The 24,931-nt window shown below is 38.5% G+C and overlaps 1 protein-coding gene across 1 annotated transcript in view; it reads right to left on the bottom strand.

The window, feature by feature from the left end:
• Positions 1 to 7,423: 7,423 nt before the first annotated feature.
• TAF2 (TATA-box binding protein associated factor 2) overlaps positions 7,424 to 24,931 on the bottom strand; it is a gene marked incomplete at both ends in the record, with an annotated part of 54,463 nt that continues 36,955 nt past the window's right edge. Inside the window, 6 exon segments of the mRNA XM_079533024.1 lie at positions 7,424 to 7,689; positions 17,401 to 17,506; positions 17,924 to 18,076; positions 20,640 to 20,869; positions 23,151 to 23,260; positions 24,701 to 24,770. Of these exon segments, the coding sequence (XP_079389150.1) occupies positions 7,424 to 7,689; positions 17,401 to 17,506; positions 17,924 to 18,076; positions 20,640 to 20,869; positions 23,151 to 23,260; positions 24,701 to 24,770 (935 nt within the window).

Here is a 24,931-nt window from a genome sequence, read left to right as displayed (position 1 = left end):
TGTACATGTACAGTTTTAACCATCTTTGTAGTTATCTGAGGGGCATGAGAGGCTGTTTCATACCTTCTGCAGAAAAAATCTTGGTGCTCCCAGGTCTGCTCTTCATCTCAATGGAATGTAAAGCCTTGACACCCTCAGCACGTCCTCTTTGAAGCTATAGAACAAACAAAAACAATCTGCAGAGGAAAAGAAGAAAATTGAGGAAAAGGAAGTAAGGAGACACAGGGGTTTGGGGAGAAGAGAAGGAATGTGAGAACAGACAGGATAAGTTGTGGCCCTTGTCCATGAAGTGAATTCAGCTTGTAAAAGAAACAGAATTCATATCCCAGTCCTTGCCCATTCCCCAGCCTGTCAAGGTGCTTTCATGACATGAGCAGACACATGAAACATCCTGAGCAGTTTGCCTAAGCAGCGGATGTGCCCAGTGAATGTATCAATCAGGAGATACAGTGCAGAAGGAGGAGCAGGAAGAATAGCCCTGCCAGCTATGACTACAGCTTGGGTGAGCTCATGTGTTTCTTGCGTACTTTCTCCTGCCTCTCTGAAAGGTTAGGGGAGTTATTTTCATGCAGGTGGAAGACTTGAGTGATAATTTGAGGGAAGAGGGGAATGGTGCCCAGAGAACAGGGATGAATAAACATTGCTAACCTGAATGATACTGGAATCTCCCTCCAATGAGTGTAAAATCCTCAAGAATATTAGGTACTTCTAAAACTTCTAGAACTTCTTTTGACAGTAATCACATCATGGATGTCTTACACTGATGAAATCCTACTTTGAATAGAGTTTAAAGAAATGCCTTAAGATGCACTGCGTCCCTGTTTTGCTCCAGCAGACAGGAATCTGCCAATGTCACTCCATCTTCAGAGAGGGTAAAAGGGAGGACCAAGGATTGAGCCTCACTTCTATCCCAAGAAAGGTGGTGGAACCATCCTGGAGACCACCTCTAAGCATGTGGAGGACAAGAAGGTGATTATGGACAGTCAGCATGGTTTCACCAAGTGGAAATCCTGCTTAACCAACCTGATAGTCTTCTATGACAGAGTGACTGGCTGAGTAGATGAGGGGAGAGCAGTGGATGTTGTCCACCTGGAATTCAACAAGACTTTTGACACTGTCTCCATAACATCCTCATAGGCATATGAAGAAGTCTTTTACAGCGAGGGTGGTGAGGCACAGGAACAGGTTGCCCAGTGATGTGGATGCTCCGTCCCTGGAGACTTCCAAAGCAAGGCTGGATATGGCCCTGGGCAGCCTGCTCTAGCTGTGGAGTCCCTGTTCACTGCAGGAGAGTTGGACTAGATGGCCCTAAGAGGCCTCTTCCAACTCTAAGGAATCAATGATTCTGAAAACAAATTTGTATTCATATTTTTTAAAATTAATGCAGCTGAATGTATTTGGTATTTTCAAATTAGTCAAGTACTCTATAACAAATATACAAATCTCAACCTTTTAAAATGACTGCATCCATTGGTAAAAATATTAGACAGAGAAACTTTATCTATGCCCAGTTTTCCAAATGCAAGGAAACAATAAGATGTCGGGATGGACTCAGTGAGTCTATAAGGAATGAGGAATATTATGCTTGATCCTCCAAGAAGGTAAACATGCTGTGGTTGCCTCCAGCCATAAAGTGGGGAAAAGAGCATGGAAAGGAGACGGGAGATTTCAGCTACAGTGCAGAGTATCATCCTGTTCCTGATTTGCTGGATATCTTTGTGTGATCTGCCTCTCCTGAAGCTGGGACAGCTCTCAGACGATGAATACATCGAAAGAAGAACTGAAAATAAAGAAATAAGGGAGAGAAACAAGTGAAGACTGCAGCAGCTCCATTGTGTGAGTCCGAACCTCTAAGAGCAGTAGGAACAGTGTTAGGAAGGTGAGTGACGAAACTGATGAGCCCTTTGGTCTCTCCACGTCTTCCCTGTGGCAGCAAACAATTCTCCAAACATTCTCTTCCCCCTTCACTACCTCAATTTTTACAGAGCACAGAAAATTCCTAATTAGGAAACTAAAACTGGCAACACACTGCCAGCGACTTTCGTGACTGCCGTGCCAAAAAGAAAGCTGTCCTCACGTATTTCCCAAACTGCTAAAAACACCTTCTTCCCACATAGGCTTTGATTCACCTTCTGGATGGGAGATGAGCTATCACAGCACGTGTTCATAGTGCCAAACTTCTATACAGTTAAAAACGCAAAGATTCAGGACAAAAAGTGATTGGATGCTGAGCAGAACCTCGTGCTGGTCGGTCAGCTGAGCCCCCACTGCTTTGGGCCGTGCTGTGATGAGCTGTGAGCCCCTTGCTGCTCGCACTGCATCCCTTCAGGTCCTGCACTGGAAGCCGCAGGCAATGGGGCTTGGCACGGCCATCCCCAAACAGAGCCTTACTCACAGCTTCGACACCGGCAGCGAGCCTGAGTCATCGTCCCTCCTTTTCCTGGAAAGGTGAGGGACAGATGACTTCCAAAAGAGTGTTTTTTCCTGAAGTTAAGTTTTTGAAAAAGGGAAGAATTGAACAAGCCCTTGAAATGTGCTTTCATTTCTACAGCTTCATTTCTACAACTTCTCCCTTCTTCGGGGGCTTGTTTTCAATTATCGAACACTTATTATTTATAAAAAACAGGAATTCATTTAGGAAATGAGAAGCACATTTTCAGAATGAGGAACTTCATATTAAAACTCTTCTGCAAGAAAAGAGGAAAAAATACTTTAAAAGAATAAAAATAATAACTAAAACATGACCTGAGATCACCGTTCGGAGTCATTTTTGGAGAGCTGCTTTTGACCCTTACTCCTGAGACCATTCCCCTTTTATTTTCAAGGCAGCACAGAAAATAAATGCCAGTCTGTGAGTCTGTTTCTCATCAGTGCTCCAAAACTTTCGGTGTGAGTCTGGTTCAAAACACCCAAACATCTCTGAACCTATTCACAGTGCAGGGAAGAGTGGGGACATCCCCAGAATGGAAGACCTTGAGCCCAGTCCCATGCTGTCTCCAAATGATATCAGATGGCTGTGGAATAACACAGGCTTTGTGTATTAGCTGCTATGGCTTCATGCATATGAAAACATGTGCATGAAAACGCTCAGATTATTATTGCCATTTTACATTGTAAAAACAGGAAATAAATATAAATACATATTTTATGAGTATGTATTCATATAACTATTTATATTAGTATGAAATATAAATACATACAGTGATTAAATTTCATTCTAAACATTTATATTTACCTTGTATATTTTTCAGGGCCCTTATTCAATACTGATGCTCTGTTAAAAATCAGGTTCTTAATTTTCTGTGAATAAACTGCCCTAGGGAACTGAAAATATTGACATGCCTTAAATTTCCTTATATGAGAAAGTTACACAAATTATCAGATTCCTACGAATACAAAATCAACTAAAACTAAACAGCTTTTGTATTCTAAAAAGCCAGACAGTGCAAGGATACGCTGCTGTCGTGGATAGTGACCCTGAAGTCAAGTGGAGTGCTTTATGGGAGTGCACAGCTCTCTGCCAGCTCACCCGAGAGCTCAGGGATCTGCACTCTGCTCTTTCCTCTGCAGCACAGGACAGGTGGGCCAGGCCAAAAAAGCCGAAATGAATGCTCGCTTGGACGCTGGGGAAAGAAGCCGTGCCCTAAATAGATTTGTAGATGTGCTCAAATATCTAAGAAGAGCAGCACTTACTTTGTGGATGTCTTATTCTATAATTATGGTAAGAAAAACAAGGCAAGAACAGTCTGAGATAAAACTGCATACAGGCATTTTCATGACACAGTTCTTTACAGCAAACAAAAAGTTCAAATTAAGAACTGCAATGCCAAAATAAGATTCTCCAACCTTTGACCTCTGCATATCTTTACTCTGTATATGCAATGCATTTTCTTCAGATACCACTCACCTACATCACAGAATCAGTAAGGCTGGAGAAAAACACAGAGATCATCCAGTCCAACCATCAACCCATCCCCATCATTCCCACTGCACCACATTCCTCAGAGCCACATCTCTTGTCTCAAACACCCCTCGGGACAGTGACTCCATCGCCTCCCTGGACAGCCTGTGCCAGTGCCTCACCACTTCCTAAGAAATCCTCCCTAACATCCAACCTGAAGTTCCCCTGGCACAACTTGAGGCCATCACCTCTCTTCCTATCACTAATAACCTGGGGGGAGAGGCCAACCCTGAGCTTCTGCTTTTGTTTGAGCTACAAACCAGAAGTTCGACCCAGAAATGAGTACTTGGGTAAGCCACACATGACACATCCAACATACCAACTCTAAAGGTGGAAAGGATGAAGAATTAATGACTATCCAAATACAAAGTTTTATGTGGAACTGACAAAGTTAAAATTTTGAAAGAGTCATCGGTTTTTAAACAGAAGAAAAAATCAAGCTGAGCTGCATTCACAGTCAGATCTTTGGCAAGCAAAGAGCTCTGTTTCCTACGCCTTCTGTAAGTCCCATCACACCCAAGGAGTCACCACAATAATTAACTGAAAAATAGAAGATCTAAGTGAACACTGAAACTATAACAAGAGATCTTAACCCAAAGGCCTCTACTGTGGCAGGGCAAAACATCCCCCAACCACCCTCTACAGATGTTTGCCAATTTGCTGCTTACAGACCTACAAGAAGAGGCCGTTAACCACGCATCTATTACATCATTTTCCACCCTAACTTTTATAATTCCACAGAAGTATCTTTCTTACAGATACAGTCAATCCCTTCCTTCTCACCGGAAATAAGAAGAAAAGCTTTAAGCAATATTTTATGTGTTCGAAGGAAGAGGTTTTTTCTTCTAGACCCAGAATACACACTTCCCTGTATTTTTTTCTTATATGCAATGCTATCTTATCAGTTCCATGTGGGGAAAGTTGCCCACACACTCCTTCCAAACTGCTGCTCAAAATCACTTGATGGATAATTACTTTCACCGATTGTATAAAACTATCCACAATTGTACCCAGTTGCTCAGCATTTCACGTTGTCTCCCGCTGAATTTAACTTGCTGCCCTGGGGCCGCGCGTGCAGCCTGCCTGGCCACTCGGACCTCTGATGGCCTCTGCCACTTGTGAGCGCTGCCTGGCTAGCACGACCCAGCTTTATGCTCACTCCAACACACCAGTGAATATACACTGATGGAACCAGGACCATGACATAACCACAGACACCGTGTTGGAAAAGTCTTCTTAGCTTTTTCCCTCTAATTTGCTAGGAATTGTGTCTTCACCACGTTTCCTTACCGTATATTAAATAATTTGCTCGGAGTCATACAGCCAAACAGATGACGCTAGAATTACCGTGGCAGCTCCCAGTTCTGTGCCCATATCACTGAACAATACATTTCCCTTCAGTATAAGGGTGTAAATCCACATCTCCAGAAGCAGAAACACCAGCCTAAATTACCTATGATCTCATTTTTAAAACAGAAATGCCTCTGCCTTCGCTCTACCAAACAATGCCACCTTTCACTGCACATTAGCCCAGGTCTCCCACAAACACCTTTGGCACTGTTACCTCACTCCTTAGCCAAGGGAAAAAATAGCTAAAAATATTTCCATTGAGCTATTACTATAGCCTCCTGAACCTCTCCCTATGATTCACAATTCATGATGCTAACAGAACAGCTCTCTGGCTCCAGTTAGTCAGCCTAGCCAAAAGATGCTCAGTACCTCATTCTACCCATGCTTGGAGCTTTTCTTGTTGCATCTCCAGTTCACCCAGGTTGCAAGAGCTTGCAAGCTTTGCAGGCTACAGAGGACACAAATTGCACCAACTTGGGCTTACGCCAGCAGGAAGAGCCCTGCACGGCAGCAGGCAGCCAGTGCACTGTGCATGGAAAGGCTCCAGTGCTGCCCACTCCACCATGACTAAATCCAGCCCAAATGTATTTTAACACATGCTCTGAGCACAACAACTAGCAGCACTATTCACACAGTATTAAAGGGATATGGCATTTTTGTAACAAACCAGTGTACGTGTCTTACAAAATGCATCTTTCATCTTTCAGTTCTACCAAGAATTTGTTATCACAAGAAGTACAGGATTCAGCAGCAGGTATACAATATAAAAGCATTTATTAACTTCCATGAATATGGCTTTAAAAAATCTTTGTGGGTCCCTATTGAAAACTCTCTCTTTGCCTTAGAAGGAGAATCGATCTCCCACAGGAATATGGGAAAACTTCTGGAGAAAATGCTTAACTCACATACAACCATCTTACAGAAACCAAATGTACGAAACCTGGGCAAAAAAAGTCAACTAATACATGGAAATAAAACCCCTGCCTCTACATACAAATAAAGAGAACACATAAAAAGTGGCAGAGATGATTTATCTCTAACAGCAAAACTTTTAAAAGCTTCTGTTTTTAAATAAAACATATGCTGAGTGTAAATAATGCACTGCATAAAACACAGCTAAAAAGATCTGACTGTACCCATCATTTCAAGTCCCAGACCGAGGAGAACCTCATAGTGCCTCGTGCCTGTGAATGCACAAACTGCAGAATGCTTCCAAGAAAATACCTTTCAGAAGGAGGAAATATATTTTAATCTTTTAATCCTTAAGCTTTCAAAAAATATTTTCGGTTTTAACAAAGACATCTTTCAAAAGCGTATTTCAGTGTCAAGCCTGAAGAAAATTCTGCCTTTGTCAAAATGATTTGAAAACTTTATTGGATTATTAAAAGCCTAATTACAGGACAAAACATGCATTAAGCATTTTGCTAAAATTACAAAAACATAATTGCAGAATGTCAAATGTTCACGTTCATAATAAATATCGGCGGCTCAAAAGCAGCTCAACTTTTTTTTCAAGAGTTTTAGCATGTGAACAAGGAAATTGTTCTATGTGCTGTTCTGAAAATTTGGGCATTCCATTGCAATAGTTAAAGCAAGAAACAGCTCAACTGAAGACTACAGAAAAACTGTCTTCTCAGGAGGTCTACACTCGGTTATACAATGCTACTCTGGAAACAGCACTTCACCAAAGGTCTGGCAATTGGCTTCTGTTTAAAATATACTCTGCCTCATAACATTCTTCAAAGGATTAAAACATAATTGATTCTGGCAGTACACATGGACAGCATGATGTGCAGGGAGTTGCCAGTGGACATGGGGTGCTTACAAAAAAGGGTTGTTTTCTTTGTTTAAAATGGAAAAAAGAGTGGGAGGTGCAGAGAAGAGTGAGATACAAAATGACTCAATCATATTTTTTGAAACAGATTATTTCAACAACTGCATATGCAAATAAAAGGCTTCAGACGATGATGGCAGAGCTCCTGAATTGCTGAGAAAATGCACATATTCCTATTTCCATTAAAAAAAAAAAAAAAAGATAGAAGCTACAGTTATATACATCCTTGTAAGCATTCAGAGAATACTGCAAGTTGAACTCCAGAGAAGCCATCAGTATCAGTCTGAAAGTGATGGGGATCGGATTGATCGTGCACTGGCCGGGCTGTTAGAGAAAGCAAAGGGATCCTTTTCCTTTTCTTTACTATCATGTTTATGTTTATGCTTATGTTTATGCTTGTGTTTCTTCTTCTTTTTCTTGTGCTCGTGGTGGTGGTGGTGATGGTGGTCACTGTGTTTTGAGGAGTTGGACTCCTTGCTGAACACGGAGAGCGGAGCTGCTGAGACAGGGTGCATGGTCACCTCTCCCGAAGATTGCTCTTTGCCTAAAAACCACATTGATACAATGGGGTTAACATTTTCAAACAGAAGAAATTCTGAAGTACCATGTGTAGATCTACGTTATCATTTGAATGTGCAAACACAGAACCCCTTACTATACCAGTGCCATTAACAACTTCTTTGTTCAGAGACATTTCTGAAGATGCACTTAGTACTTCCATGTTACTGATGGAAGGTACTCTTTCCTCCCTCAAAAGTACAAATGCACCCCAGATAATTAGCAATTGTTAAGAGATAAGTAATTGCAAGTTAGACAGGATTCCAGAAATCACACGTAAAACACATTCAGAAGGTCTCTATACCAAGATTAATCAAAATATAGTTGCTCATGGAAACTATGAGAAACTGACACATTAAAGAGTGGCTTTGGGATGTAAACTCCTTTTAGTCAAGAACTGAACTCCCTGCAATATACAAACCTTTCTGATATTGAACAGCATAATTAAACTGACACTGCAACTACAACTTCTGAAGGGAGGTTGTGATGAGGAGGGGTTTGCCCTCTTCTCCCAGGCAATAGACAGGACCCGAGGAAATGGCCACAAATTGTACCAGAGGAGGTTTAGGTTGGACATAAGGAAGAACTTTTTCTCTCAAAGGGTGGTCAGGCACCGGAATGGCTGCCCAGGGAGGTGGTGGAGTCGCCGTCCCTGGCAGTGTTCAAGAGGTGTCTGGATGAAGAGCTACGAGATATGGTTTAGTGCTTGTGGTAGCAATGGTAATGGGTGGACAGTTGGAGTAGATGATCTTGCAGGTCGTTTCCAACCTTGTGATTCTATGATTCTATGTTTCAAAATTGCATTTACAATCAATTCAGTCTACTCGAAAGATTATACAAAGTTTTTTTCTTAAACAAAAATTCAATAAAGACAATTACAACATCTTTATCAGAACACATTAAAATGACAATATTTCACACCAAATGCAATAGGCTCCAGGAGGAGGAGGAGGAGAGAAAGAGAAATAATCTAAGAATAGCACCATTAATTAGTGGAAACAGTTAGAAGCTGGGAGGCCTTGAAGTCCTTTAGGCAGAATTTGAATGAAAGCACTCACAGTGCAAGGACGTGCTTTAACTACTGGATGCGTATAAAGGCACCATCAGACTCTCAAAGCTTTTACTGAAGTGGATATTCTTCCCAGCTGCCATGACTGTTATTTTGTTTATTTGTTTGGATGTTTTTCTTTTTGCTCCCTCCAGTTTTTGGTGAAAATATCTCCATTCAATAATAGAGAATTATGTTATATACCTTATAATAGTCTTTTTTCTGCATATTTGCAAATGAAATGCATTCTCTATTTTACTTTAAGAGCAATAATGATTATTCTGTGGTAATTCTGTGGTAATTAAAATCCAGGAAGTCTGAAATGAAGAGCCAGCTCGCTGCATTACAACAAGCAGCATGGAAGATTTCCATGCAGCCTTTCCAGCCTTCTCAAAGATTAAGAATGGATTCAATCAAGTATATGAGGGGGAGAGTTTTTGGAGGGTGCAGCTCAGCTGTTTTTTGCTTTTTCTAATAAAGGTGGAGGAAACAAAATCTGCTTTTTCTAATAAAGGTGGAGGAAACAAAATCTGCATCTGTGAGCAGCATTTGAAATTCAAAATAGAAACAAAATCTTTTATGCAGTGTGGATAATCAGTGATATCAGAATTTCTGCTGCTTCAAGTCTTCAAAAAATCAGAAGTGATGTTTTTCTAGAAATACATTTGGGCGCAAGTACAGTATCTGAATTGGTGCATTATAGAATTCTGCTGGTGTTATGGAGATCAGACTAGAGAACAATAGTTTTCCCATGGACTGAAAATCTCTAATACTCCAATGTTTTTTAGAAAAATTTAATTCTGCATTCATCGGAATGATGCAAGTAAACAACCGTAAGTGCAAATATTTATTGCCAGAGCTCATACTGACCCTATTTTTTGAAGTGTATTATGGCAGACAGAAGATATGCACACAAATTCAAACTTCTGCTTGCTGACTTTGCAGTCACTGCAATGCAGTTATTACAACTCTTTCCTATCTGGAGGAGTTCTCAACTATGCAGACAGAAAGCAAACACATAAAAAGCCTGCTTCACGATTTAACTAATTCTATTTCTCTTCACGAGTACCTAAACTTATCCCCATAACATAAGCTCATTTGCCTAAAGCATACAGCTCTTAGATAAATTTTGCTTTTAGCTATTGCAGGCGTACAAAAAAGACAGTATGCAGAACAGTAGAAAAAGGAGCATTTATCTGACTGAGCATCAGAGAAGGACCCCAGACAACAAAAGTGAGCACCACCTCACTTCATTTAAATATGCTACAGTACTTAAAGGTGGATCCTGGCAGTGAAAAACGCTACTTTTAGTAAAGCAGAAATAAAGAACGTAGCAAAAAACCTGAAACAGAACCTGTCAGCATTCATCCTTAAAAATATATCTAAGGTACAGAATATGATCTCACAGCAAGCTACAGGCACATATCTTAAAATACACTTAAAATAAGGCAAACTGTAGACAAAAACAAAAACCCACATCCATGACACAAATATCTAAATCTTTACAGCTCCATTAGTTCCAGAATTTGAAGTTACTTTGACATGGAAACTAAACCTCTAAGTCCAGATGCTACTTTTCTACCAACCTCAATCCAAAGTTAAGCCTTTGAGCTTTAAAAACATTACCCAGAACTACATAAGAATATGGGTATAAGTTTGCAAGGATTGTGTAGCAGTAGCTCTGCTGCTGAGTGCCAGTGAATACCAAGGATGCAAAAAACTCTCTTAACACTGCTGCACTGACACCAATACAGGTTTCCTGCTGTTTCCTGCACTACCAGCCCTGCTAAGATACAGTCCACATTACTGTACTGTAGCTTATTTCAGCAAGGTTATAAAAAATTTGTATTTCAAGCTGTTATGTAAAATATTATTAAGTGCAGCAACTTGGAAATTATATACAACAGTAGAGTAAGTCACTGTAAGTCACTGACTGAAGAGAGGGAGATAAACTCCTGGAAACGGAAAGGCAGGAAGATCTTCAGAAAGGAGAGAATTCTGATCCAACTGCAGCTCCAGGACTACTGACACTTAAGGAAACAATCAATAATGGTAATATGGTACAACTGTCAATATGAAAAACATCCATTGCAGAAATCTACTTCTACTGAGCAAATAAGATCACACACATTTTCTTCCGTGATGTCAGTGAAAGCCAAAATCTCCCGTGCTTCCTTTATTTTTTAAATGTAAAAATGTAAGCTACCTGGAAAATATCTTCTTGTTTTTAAAGTGTGTTTTGGAATCAGGAACCAAATAGAATCCAATAGATACTGGAGAAGACCTCTAAGATCACCTAGTTCAAACATCCATCTACCACCAATACTGCCCTCTAAACCAGGTCCCTAAGTTCTACATCTCCCCTTAAACACCTCCAGGGACAGAGACTCCATCACCTCCCTGGGCAGCCTTGATATACATGGATACCAGTATGCTGATCCTGGGAGATGGCTCAGAATCGATGCATACAGACTGCCGACTCTATTGCCAAGAAAACACTCTACAAAAGATTTTACACTTTTGTACCTGTCAAATTCACCTTGTGATGAGACTAGCATTACACTTGCACAGTACTTCCTTTCCAAGTAGGAAAACAAGGCTAAACAGAGTTGCTTCTAAGGGCATTAAAAACACTCTCATGTCACCAGGACTGAGATTGCTGTAAGGATACAAAGAATTCCCTCCTCTTGAAGGGAACCCACTTCCTCCTGGCACAGGCAGTGGGACGGGAACCTGCCTTTCTCAAATAATAGGAGAGGACAAGCCCAGGAGCTCATTTTTGAAGTGGTTAGTAGCACTCCTTGGAAAAGAATGCACATACACGTGCCTGTCCACTTGGATCTCCTCCTGTTTTGAATGTAGATATTCCAATGTAATTATTGGCTTTTGGTGTTCCAGGAAGCTTGGTAGTTGTTTAAAATTAGACAGACAGGATTACCCTCCCATGGGGGAAGAGATCAGAACCTTTGTGCACACCTTGTCATGGAACGATACGCATGCTGGAGATACTGGGAAGGAGAATGAAATATGAAAACAGATCTTATGCTTTAGTTTTAGGATGAAAAGGTTTTAGATCTTGATAAGCTTTAAGCAATATTTTCTGTCACAAATAAAAATTTGCTGTCAGATAATTAGAATATCCTGTCCATCAACTATGTAGGGCAAAGCTGTTTTCTTCATTGTTTTTTTTTGTTTGCTTGTTTTGCTTGTTTTTTTTCAAGAATCACCAGTGCATGAACAATGCCACTGGGTAGTTTTTTAGCTATATTGTTTTATATTGGACCTTTACGATTTGGTAAAATATAACTTGAGACTTGAACATGGCAACAAACTTACATGAGATCTTCCAAGTGGCCTCTCCTATATTTCTGATTGTGTGTGAAGAGGGTGGGACACCACAGACTTACAGTCTGTGTTTCTTTGCATTTACAATCTATTTAAAACTTCTGGCTTAAGTATGAGTTTTCCAAATGGACACTTGTTAAAAATGATCCAATTGGCACCCTGATTTATTCAAATGTCACCGAAGAAGAAATTAACTTCACAAATCACAGCAAAGGGTAATGCCCATGGGTCCAGTGTACTGGCTGAGGACAGCCTGGTGTTCCAGAACCTGACACCGACCACCTTTGGGAAGAAGGTGACATCAACACAAGTATGCTAACACTTAATATGTCTCTCCCAGAACCCAAAGAAAGCTTCCTAATGAGAAAAATCATGCACCCTCTGCCTAGCAGTCGGATTGCAGCTCTGACCAATGTTTTTTTTCTAAAGGGCTAAGACTAAAAATGCTGAAAAGACTTTGAAAACTATTTGAAAAGACTTTGAAAAGACGTTTCTCCTTATTTCTACTTTTCATTCTAGGATTGCCCTGGAAACACCCAACACATTGTTCAATTTCATGCCTAGTTTATGTATCTCCTGAATCATCAATGAAGTGCATACTGAGAAATCACTGAATATAAGCAACCCCAAGTTTCTGGGTTGAAGCACTCTGCCTGAAGAAGCGCGATTTTCAAACCATGCAGCTCTGGAAAAAAAAGTTACCCACTGTGTTTGGTAAAGTGCTCTTTTAAGGATCGTACTGTAAAGCTGAGAGTTCAGGTGAGGAGAGGTCTAGTTACAGAAATATCTTCTGAGGTTGTGCTAAACAAATCAGTTAAATTGGTTCTGATATAAAAACTTTAACTACTTTCAATTTACAGATTCATTTGACTTCATGCAATTTTTCACTAGATTTATAACAAAAAAGGATGCCTCTGCTGAAGTACTAAAAAACAAGCCCATATAACATATCTTTGCAACTGATGACTGTTTACCTAGCTTCCTCTTTTGACTTTAAAAACCATATTGCTTTGTCCTTACATTAAAACAATAGGTTGACTCTGGTGATATTTTACCATGTTTACTCTAATCTTCTAGAAAATTTGCAAAAGAAAACACGTACTTAAATCAGTGTGTCAACTCAGCTCACTTGAAAATTTAGCCTTAATCCATCTTCTTTCTCTGCAAGGTTTATATTTGTATTAAAGCTGCTTTCATGCATGCACTTTAGGATAAAGCCCTTGAAAACACCTTTTTTTGTGAAGCACAGAATTAACCACATGCTATTTCAGTGAGGCAAAATTAGCTACAGAACCTTCAAACTTACAAGTTACCAGTTTGGAAGCAGTTATATTTTGAGCAGTAAAGTCAACATAGGTATATTAGATACTATCAAACAGATACTATGTTAATATTTTAAGCCATTAAAGGGCAGTCTAACAGAAGAGTTAAAACAACTTCTCCTCCTTAAAAAGCATAGCAAAAATCCATCACTGTCAGTGTTGTTCTTTCCATTCAAGCAAAGGAAGTCTGCTGACATACTTGCCTGTAATTCCAATGTTTAGGCGACCCTCTTGGCCAGGAAGCCACAGACCAGTGTCTAAATTCTGAGGTAACAGTATTCTTACAGCTAACTTCGATACTTGGCTGAGCAGCAGAGAATGACTTTTTCTATGGTTCAGCCTCAATTTCTGGTAACTACTGTACTTAATATGCGGTGATTCGCACCATAGGCTCATGCCTGCTGTTTAAATGTAATCACTAGTTTCTCTCTACGCTTTCACAGCAGTATTTATTCTATTCAAATCATACCAGAAACAACTGAACCCAGCCAAATCATTACTTCCTGAAACTTCAGACCTATGATAACCAGTCAGTGCGTATGACTGTGGCTTACACATGTTCAAAGTTACATGAACACCTACAAGGTCAAGCAGTGATCTGCAAGATTAGCAGTGGAAATTTCAAGTGCAATTATTCTGGAAAACACCAAGTAAATAAATGGAATAGTCCAAAGGTTTTTCTGATGTGAGTTCTGAATGACAGGATGCCTTCTCAAGTAGTGTTGCACTTTGAGAGGAGTGAAATACTGAATTAAATAGAAGGAATACCTTTTAATCTAATTTCAAAGAAGTCAACAATGCATGACAACAAGTCACCTCACAGCCTGAAATATAGTGTTAAATCTACTGCATATGTGAAATCCGGTCCTGAAATCCTTCTATCTTAAGACAGGGTAGGGAGCATTACTACTATTTTTGATGATTTAGTAGCAGATAAGAATCTGTTTTCGTTTTAGAAATCTGACCTTGCACAGTTTTAGAGGCTGAAAAGAAGCTATTAAGTTTTTGGTACAGTGAAAACAATCAACATGAGTTGTGCACTGTCTGAAAAATGCAATTTTGTTTAATAACTTCTTGCAAAATGCTCAGATTCCCATATAACTATCAGAGTCTACAGTTCTATTATCCTTAGGAGAATTTAAACCACTTTGTGTATGAACAAAGGTGTTGTAATTATAATACTGAAACCCGTAATCCTGAAAGAGTCATAGTACATGGCTGCTTTTACTGTCCTTGCAGCAGGTCTGTACCTTAAATTTTAATGTCCATGTGCAGAAGCACACAGAAAAAAATGCTTTTAAACATAAATAATATTTTATTGGCTTTATGGGATTATATCAACTTGAACAAATCCAAATTATCACTCAGAGGGAGGGGCAGTACGAGGAAAGTAAAAACAGAATACACAGATACAGCTGCATTTAGAGCCAACATGAGCTTCCTCCTTGCAGCTGCTCCTCGCGGGCTGTGCTTGGCTGATGACCTAACACTTCATGTGACATGTGGGGACATAACCCACAGCTGTGAGATGAAAATTAAGTATGGACTAATTGCTCACTGCTGTCCAAGTAAGAGTCACAGAGGCAGATTACAGGATCTTACAGATTTGGTAAGAAGATCCTGTATAAATCTGTTTCACAATAACCACTCACTGAAGTGTACCCCCATCCTTTGTCGTGCCTGCAAACAATCAGCAGTTCAAAGGTCCTGGGGGAACACTATCTGTGATTCCTCCGTAAAACCATTCACACACAAGTGTTCTAACTTATTTATGTATGCTTTTATTTCTCCCCATCTGTTTGAAATTCTTTCCCCCAAGTATGATATTTCCTAAACATTGAACTGTCTTTATTTACTCAGTCTGAAATTCATACATTTCTGCTTCTAAAAAAAATGCTATGAATAAGAAACAGGTGAACTTTTAGAAGCAAGGAGTTATGTGTAGTGGAACTGCTTGTAAGTGCATAAGCAAACACACACACAAAAGAAATCATCTGAAGTTTTTCAAAGTAATGCTTTCATTAAAAATGAAAAAAAAAGAAAAAAAAAAAATCAGCATTTGTCTCATTTGTTACCTAGATGAGAGAATGTACTGCAGTGCACCAAATGCCTGAACAGCAGAGGTGAGAAGGTACGTGAGTGACACTAGAAGTAGATTTTCCTATATGCTGTAGGTGTACAAATGCAGCAGTGAATGGGCTGTTATTCCACTTCTAATCCATTCTGAATTAAAACACAAACTTAATATGAAATACTTATGGAGCACAAAGCTGGCTGACAGAGGGTCCCGTAAGTCCTATTTGTGAAGTACTTGGCTGAGTTTTGTTTATGACTTTATATCCCGTAAAGTGTGTAAGTCTAGTAAATCTGTTGCAAAATATCATGTAAGAGTTATAAATACTAATCCTCAGTGGATCAGCTTCACGCTTGAGTGCCCTGGATATGTCATTCTTTGCTGTAACAGAGAATGTAATGATTGTCTGTAACACTAAGGACAAATTCAAAGCAGCTCTGAGAGGTTTAAAGCAAAGGTTGTGTGGCATTATACTCCTAAGTTCACGACGAAGTACATTTTCCTTTTCTCTACTAGGATGGCTATGATTTAAGCAAAATATTGTGAGCATTGCTACTCCACGTACCTAACAGAAAATCCATCCTGGTGGAACTGGCTGTGCAGGCACACATTAACCAAAGGCCATCTGGAATCCAGAAACTAGACCTCCCTGTGTTTTATGTCCCCATATGAACTTAATTTGTTAGCTGAGCAATGACAGCAGTTACCTTTTATTAAAAAACAAACCTTAGTGGCTAGAGCATCTGCCAAGGAAGTACAACATAAGTTCTAGGCCCGCAGGGAGTATGAACCTACAGCTTCCACATCCCTGGCCAGCACCCTAGGCACCAGCCTCAGCAGGATACTTCATGCAGGAACATCCATTAGCCCTTCTCTAAAATAAGGCCACTAAAATGCCAGTAACACTCAGGTCATAGGGGATGCAGATGAGGTCACTTGCCAGCACAGCTAAGGACATAGCGCAGAGAACTGAGGAACTAATGTTCCAGATGCTGCTGCTAGGGTTTTTTTTAGTGTCTTTTACATTAGACAATCACTGAATAAAAACAGAAAAACAAGTGGAAGGGTAAATACTCTCAAACCTACTTCTAGGATCAGACATCTAACTTTTACACACTGCAGAGACTCGCAATCTGAAAGTCATGAGACTTAGTGCGGGGTGTGTACTACCCAAGATCTTGAAAGATTAGTTACACAGTCACTCGACCTGAGCTCAGCTCCACTGCTGCATCTGGTAACTGAACTTATAAACACGGTTAAAAGATTTTGAGAAACAAAGGCCATTGACTGGTAAGTTGTGACAGGCAAAGAAAGAAGGCAGAAGCTGGTCAGCAAAGCTCAGTCTGCCTTAAGGTATTTAAGAAACGCATTTTTAACAAGTAGTTTTGTCAAATATGTTATGACAAAGTTACTGAAACAGTAGTAGCAAAAAGATGCAGTAATGATATATTTGTAGATGCAGTCTTCTCAACTTTACAAAGCCCTCTGAGGCTTGCAAGTTTTTCGACTACTGAAATTAAGCTAAGTCATTACGTTGTTAAGAAAAAGAGACTGTTAATTTTTCCAAAGGACAAACATCAACATTATTATTTTTCAAGATCACAACTATGGCAAAGTTTCACTTGAGAATTTATGGGGTTCTATCCCCATTTTTGTTATTTAATTAATTTCTAAGCTTTTTAACTCTTATAAAGCTGATGCACACTTATTTAGGTATGTATGAAAGTACACATGTACATAGTTATCTATTAGCATGCTAGAAGCTAAAAATATCTTGTGCGCTCTCTACACACTTCCATGAATTCAGCCAACATTTATCACCTACCAACAATACATATATGAGAATAAGCCCACAACTGATAAAGTTGAAAATTTTGTATTATCAATTAACAATAAATTTATTCATACCTGGTGTTGACGGTCTCTCCAACATATTCAAATGATGGTAAATAAAGGCTTGACTGTCATGAACCGTGTCCATATCAATTTCCTCCTCTTCTTGAGAGTTTGAGAACTAAGATATTGGGGAAAGAAATAAGCAGATGCTAATAATAAATCCTTAGGAGTATCACTATGCAGAATTTAAATTTTTTTATTTTTGAGATAAACTGGGGGTGAGAGGGAAAGGAGGTGATATCTACCACTGCAAAGGAATAAAAATTCAATAAAATTAAAAAGCATCAATGTCTACCCTTCTTTCTAATTTACCGTGAAGCTGTACGAACAAGAACATTAACTGTCAACTTCAGTTCTTGCCAGCCAATAAAATATCTGATGGGAAATGATTTTGCCAAAGTAAGCGTAACAACTACTGTACACATATACACAACATGTCTTTTGTTTGAACACAGCTTTAAGGAAAGCCAGTAGAAGCCACCGCTGTTATTCTGAATATCCTGCATATTGTGCAAGTTGAATTTCCATTTCTTACTCTGATTTTGAGTTTGACTTTACTGTCTTCATTCTTCTCTAGTATTTGCCCTGGCTCCAATGGAGACCCGAGTGGCATATCAGCCTTCCTCTTCACCCCCTGCTGATGACCAGAAATGCTGGATGCTGTTTCCTTAATAAGATGATCATCCTCCTGAAGCAGCATTAAAAGATCAAAATTAGAAGATAGCAAGAGCCACGTTTCAGCCTGAAAAAGACCTGATAGCTGAAAGCACTTCTGAGTAAGTGGGTGATTTGAACAAAGTTTTCCCTGTAGTTCTGGCAAAAAGTATTTTCTAAAACCCTGTATGGATTTGTGCCAACCTCTCCTACAAACATGGTTTCTCTTTACTTCTATTCCTGCTCCCTCTGCATATCTAGCATTGGCATCTTTTCTGTCCCTTCTCACAATCATGGTACTGTTGGTGTGCAACAACATTCGCTGCTTCTGAATGGCCTTTCTATAAATCTGTGCCTCGTAGACTCTCCTCATTCCAAATCTCTGCTGAAAAGCTGTGACAGCCTCTCATCTACACGTGGGATTTTGCTAAACCTTCTTCTCATTTGCTGTAAAAACTAATGCTTCCTTTGTTGAATGCAAGTCAGAATTAAGTAATAATAACCTGCTATTTTTTGATTTATTAAAAATAAATTAATCTGTTTTGTTAATTACTGCTAGGATAAGCAACAGAACGAGAGTCAGAGGGATATAAAAATAACAGGAGAGTCTAATAAGTTAGACATATAGTCATTAGAACAGGAGACAGGTGTTCCAACAAGTCTAATCCACAAAATAGGGAATTAAAAATAAGTATCTGTAGAAGTAAGCATTACCAAAAGCCCACTAAAAGCTAAATAAAAGCCGTATCATAGACTCTAAAGAGTATGGGCTGTTCAGCTGAACTGCTCTTCTCTGTTTTACACAGGGTACCCCAAAAATTCTTGCCCTGAGCAACTGAAACTGAATTTTATGAAGTGGGGAATTCTCACGATTCCCAGCACATTCAAGATCAAAACAGTCTGTCAGCACTGATTTTAACTCATTTGTGCCCTCAAAACATACACAATACACTGCTTTGAGGGATCTAGTTAGTCTCATGTATTCTATCACCTGTTAATTCTTATAGGTATTTCCCTCTTTTCGTCCTTGCTATTTAAGCCAACACATATCAGCTGTGAAATACTTCAGAGTAAACTTTGACTGATGCAAGAGACAGTCTTTATTTTACATTAATCCTTTGTTCTTTTTCAATGAGGAAACTCAATTCTAGGTGCATTAATACGATCATCTATGCAAAGTTGGATACTAGAGATGAAGCTAAGGAAAAGATACAAGGGACGAAGTGTGAATGAGGCTTATACTAACACTGTTTTCAGTTTAAGCCAGCAGTGACACTCAAAGAAGGAACTTCTTTCCCCTTCTCACAGTCTCTGTCCTGGGCCACCAAGGGCATTTGCATAAATGCATGACGAACTGGACTAAGGAAATACCTATTCATAAAGTATTTTTCAACCAGATCATCTCCTGATCCAGCTCATTGTGCAGTAACAACTGTACTGAAGGAAAGGCAAAGAAGCACTGAGAGGATTTTTTTTTTCCCCATCAAGACCAACTGACTCCTAAAGAACTGCAACGTAAAAGCTGCAACAAAATGTCCCATTATTTAATTCTGATGTGTTTGTGCAATAACTTAAGACTTATTATATGTTCTACAAATAAGCAGGGCAGCTGTAAGGATATGACTCCATTATCATTTTCTCCCCCTACTGGAAATATCTGGCATGGTACTACGATAATTTGCACACCATATACTTCTGAACAAAAGTGATGGTAGATATGAACTATGGGACTGATAATTATAAACACAGCAATAGTAAAAAATCCCACTCAAAAGGCTGGAAAGAGTAGTTTCAAATGTGCTAGTCACATGTTCATGCTCTTTTCAGGATCTACTCCTAAGCAGTTTCTCTCCAACAGAAATTTGAAACTGTTAAGAAAATTACTTATTTCCACTTACATCGGATTTTTCTCTCCTAATCAAATTTGCCCTACAAAAAGACTTGGTCTTACAGCAGTGGCAACTATTCTGGAAAAATGGACAAGTTGAACAGCTTGTAAGATCCGTTTTCCAGTTACACCATGAGTGTTAGGACTGAAACCTCAGAAGCCTGTAAGATATCAAACTGAATATATGCAACTTTTCAGAAGTTGTTACAAATCCTTCAGAGCACAGTACTAAGCAGGCAGATCCAAGTGTTAAATGAAGAACTATTATAGAAAGTTCCAACTTTCTATCTCTTGAAGTTGTTTAAAAAGAGGTGTATCTGTGTATTTTAAGATGTAATAGAATTACTGATAAAAGCTTTTGTTTGGGAAAACTGTACAACTTGCCTATAAGCAATAGTCTTAGTCTAATTAAAAAAATTTCATAACAGCATCAAACATTTCTGTGAACACTTCATGTCTCATAAACAATACAGGAAAAATACAGTTCTATAAAGAATACAAATGAAAGGTGAAAAAACCAAGAAGTTTGCGTACTACATGCAAAACAGTTAATTCAAAGGAGGTATGGAATGTGCAAGCTTTTTAAGTGGAAGGAATAAAGAACACCAAGGTGCAAAGACAGCTTGAGCACAATACAAAATGACATCAGAAACCAATGCATTGACTTAAAGCCAGCTGAATGAGACGCATGCAGACAGTTTGTGCTTACGGTGCTCTGAAATACTACTGGCTGCCCGTGATTGTTAGCAGCATTCACAGGTTCCTGATTATTTGCCACTGATTCAGGGATAATCGTTGGATTAAGCACAGCCTTCTTTTCTTTCAGATTAAGAACAAGTCCAAGCTCTGGTAGTGGTAAACACGAAGGTCTGCTGAGGCCAAAAAGTGTGAAATAGAGATCTACAGCACCACACCGCAATCTCCAGTCATGGGAAGTTCCTAAAATCCAGAAGAGATCACTGTTAACATGAGGAACACTCTTCTCCCATGCCACAAGGAAGACAGTTTAAAGCAACTTGAATCCAACAAAGTATGTACATCTTCTGGGCCTAAAGCACACCTCCCTCATTACTCCTGCCTCTTTGTGTTTATTCAAATTCATTTGCTAGATGCTGTTTTAAATAAAGCACTAAGCTATAACCTGAATGTGTTTAGTATGGCAAGATTCAATTAGCTGGAAAACTAAGTGTTTTCAATAAAATAAAGAAGAACATAATGCTTTTATTTTTAAAGTTTCTTCTTAGGTTTTACTATTGGACAATTAAATAGTTTTTTTTTTTTAAAAAAAACCAAACCATAGTCTCACACACCACTAGATTTGGTCACAATTGCCTATGCATTCCATCACATTTAGAAGGAGCTTTAAATATGACAGTGATTTGTAACCTCTGAAAACCACACTGATAGCACAAACCAGCAACATGTGAACTTCTTTTTTAATGTCTAATGACTACAGTGACTTTTATGTCATTTACTTCACTGGATACTCAATACTTCATTTTGTATTCAAATTGGAGATACGATGCTTCATTGATTTATTTTTCACAACAAGCTCTGTACTCCTTTATATCTTCATGCAGAAACAGTCAAAGCACGTTTGGCACCCATCAGAACAGAAAGTAACATCTGGTGCAATGCTGCAAACACAGTGATCCTGGTGCTAACTCAGCCCAGCTCTTTACTGACTGCAAGTTTATTGGACATACTGTTCTACAGCAGGAATAGAAGTATATCTGGTAAACAAGACACAGATGTGCCAACTGCCGTGTTAATATGGCTGTTCAAGACATCAAAAAATAAAATTATAAGATCTATCACTGTATATACTGAGTTTCATGGAGGTAAACAGTGTTTTGAGTAAGCTTAGCTGTACACACACAACCCATGTAAAAGAAATTCTCCTAAGTTTCATGAGCAGTTGGGTAAGGAGAAAGTGACAAGAATATTAATTTGGACATCTCTAACATTAAAATAATCTCCAAAAAATGACACATTCACAAGTATTACTGTTAAAACCATTCTAATGGTTTTAATATTAAATAATGAGCTCAACATATAAAAATGTGATGAATTCCCATTCAGTATCTCTCTCCTTTTCCAGCAGAAAAGTTAAGATCAAATAAAATTGATTGCTGAATTTCTCAGCAATTACTGGAAATTGCAGCCTCCATTAAATTGATAATGTTTCACACAGAAGAAAAAAACTACATATATCAGAGTCAATTTTCTAGTACTTGCTCACTTTAAATGAAAACAACTCAAGATTGTATAATCATGCAGTTTTAAACCTGGCTACTAGTTTGTCCCACAGTGACATTACCCTTCTGGACACCCAGGAATGCCAACCTTATGCCTTACAGAAAATAAATTGAAACATTATGACATCATGACACATAGAAATTTAAGTAGTTTAAGTCCCAGGGATCATAATAAGAATGTATACCCTGCTTGTTACTTGTGAAAAGAAGTAATGGTTGTAAGAAACACTGCACACTCTCTTCTCTCAAAAAGGAAAAACAAACTCTCTGATGGGAACATCAAAATTGTTTATTTTCTGTGCCTGACACTTGGCAAATCCTACAAAACGGAACTACTGGTAGTCTCCTGGCTTCAGTTCCTGGAGCGTTGCTGTGAACTTTTAAATGCTCAAAATAATGATACACAGAGAACAGACAGCCTTCAACGACCTAAAAAACCTATATAAATGTTTATATGTAATCTGTAGAAATGTAACAGTTGTTAACAGTTTGTCAGGTCTGGATAAAACTGCTTCAGTAATGGAAAACAGGTCAATGGTAAAGACGTAAACCCTCATCTCATTAGCACCTTTCCTAATCAAAGAAGGCAAATTAAGCTTGAGGTTCATAATACACTTCTAAAAATCTCTAATAAATTATCCATGCAAATGATACCCTCTCATGTTCTCTGAGAATTTGGTAAAATAGGGCAAAGAGACTGCCTGATCTACAGCTAACTGTAAAGAAAAAGGAAAAACATACAGCTTCACTTGGGAAAACATTTTATGTGAACATCTGGGTCAAAGAATAATTTTATGCCAAAGTGTATCAAAGCACACTAGAGGATTACAGAAAATAATGAAAAACATGCCCACTGGTACCCTGCATCACTAAGGAAGTTCAGGAGGTATGTGAATGAGAACTGCAGAAATTGTATTTTCCAGTTCTACCAATCTTACAACACTGAAGAAGTGCAAACCAACCTGAATTCATCAGTTTCCAAAGCTGATCTACCAAAGCTTCATTACACAAAGGTGACTCCGTGTTCTTGGTAAAAGGTGGATTCTTTGTCAGCATATCCAGGATCTTATGCCTAAAATAGAAATGATTTTCATTAAATCCAAATCAACACATTAAGAATACAAAGTCTGTTCCGTTTGCAATGTTCTTACAAACCAGACTTCTCAAAAACACAGTATGCTCAGATAAATTCATTGGTCAATAATTTCAAAACAAAAAGCAAGCTGCAGCAACACATTATTACCAGACATCATTTCTTAACAGTTAGGTACAAAACTGTAGGCTGTATTATACCATTCAGTTTAACCACAGTCTTTTTTGCATGCTCACAACCTGGAGTTAGGCTGACCAATAAACTGCTTTCATACTGGCATCAAAGGATTTTTAAATATTTTAAATTTTTATGACTGTGATGCAAATGACTGGAACAAAACCATTGACTGGCAAACACTTCTGGAAAGGAAAATTGTCACTCTTTAGTTGCATAGGTGTATAAAAATTCCATGCTTACTGTGTTTATTTACAATACTCATACACTTGAACTGAAAGCAGATAGAGTTTTCCACTTTAAATCTAGCCTCAGAAACATTTTATCAATGATAATAATTGTGAGTTCCAATTTTAACTACATTCTCTGTATAAGAAGCTTCCCCATGCTGTGTTATATATTTAGGACAAGAAAACTCTATCAGTTCTGACTTTTTTCTTCTTCCTTTCAGAAGAGGTTTACATTCCACACCCTCTTTAATGAGACTCAAAACGAAAATTCTTTCCTGGACTGAAGCTATGCCTCCACTAGTGACTGGAACCATACCTACTTTTGTTAACAAGAATGATAGAAGAAAATAGATGATAATCTTAAAACTACAACATTTTTTTTAAGAGAGTAGCTAAACGGAGAGAAAAAGTAATACTTTCAATCTCTGAAATTCATTGAAGTAGTGGTAACCATAGAAAGTGCGTGCTGTGGAAGAAGAATCATTATGAACTGAGATGTTACAAGTTCCATAATGAATGTGCTATAATATACAATCACACAATGCTGAAAATGAAGTTGATACAGGAAATACTAGAAGTTACACTGTATTTTCATATGTTATCCTTTCACCCCATCTACAGTCTAACAATTGCTTTGCACTCATGGCTGGCAAAGCATCGTATGCATTACGTTTCAACTACTGTACAAATATCACAGTATCTTCTTGCCATATGCAATATCAGACTTGTCTATGTCATTTATGATTAGGAAATGATTTCTAACTTCAGATATTCACAAGAGGAACAGAACATGAGAGATAAAAATAATATAAGGGAGAATAAGAACCACGTACATTATCTTCTGAGATGTCAACTGCTGAAACAACAAAATGCACAGGCATTATGTAAAACAACAAGGAGATAAATTGTTTTTTGTAAAGTATCAAGCAGCTAAGCACTGGATCTATTCTAACAAGTCCTGACCAAGAATTTATGCAGTAGGTTCCAGCATTAGTAAAAACACCGACTCACTAACCTTATGTAGGGCACAGGATCATTCTGAACCATTGTGAGCAGCCACTGTAATTCTTCGTAGCTCCTATCAACTGCAAATAATAAAATAAAATAGCTATAAATAGACAGAAAAAAACAAAGTTTGTATAAGATGGTCATGGCTTCCTGTAATTAGCTAGTGAAAGGTCTGAATCACTGCAGCCAAAATTTCATTAATTATAACACAAATTCCAAGAAAAAGGTGGTTTACATG

Source organism: Tetrao urogallus, assembly GCF_951394365.1.
Source record: "Tetrao urogallus genome assembly, chromosome: 3".
NCBI classification, from domain to species: domain Eukaryota; kingdom Metazoa; phylum Chordata; class Aves; order Galliformes; family Phasianidae; genus Tetrao; species Tetrao urogallus.
Note: the sequence above shows the minus strand (reverse complement) of the source record. Positions and strands in the feature narration are given on the sequence as shown.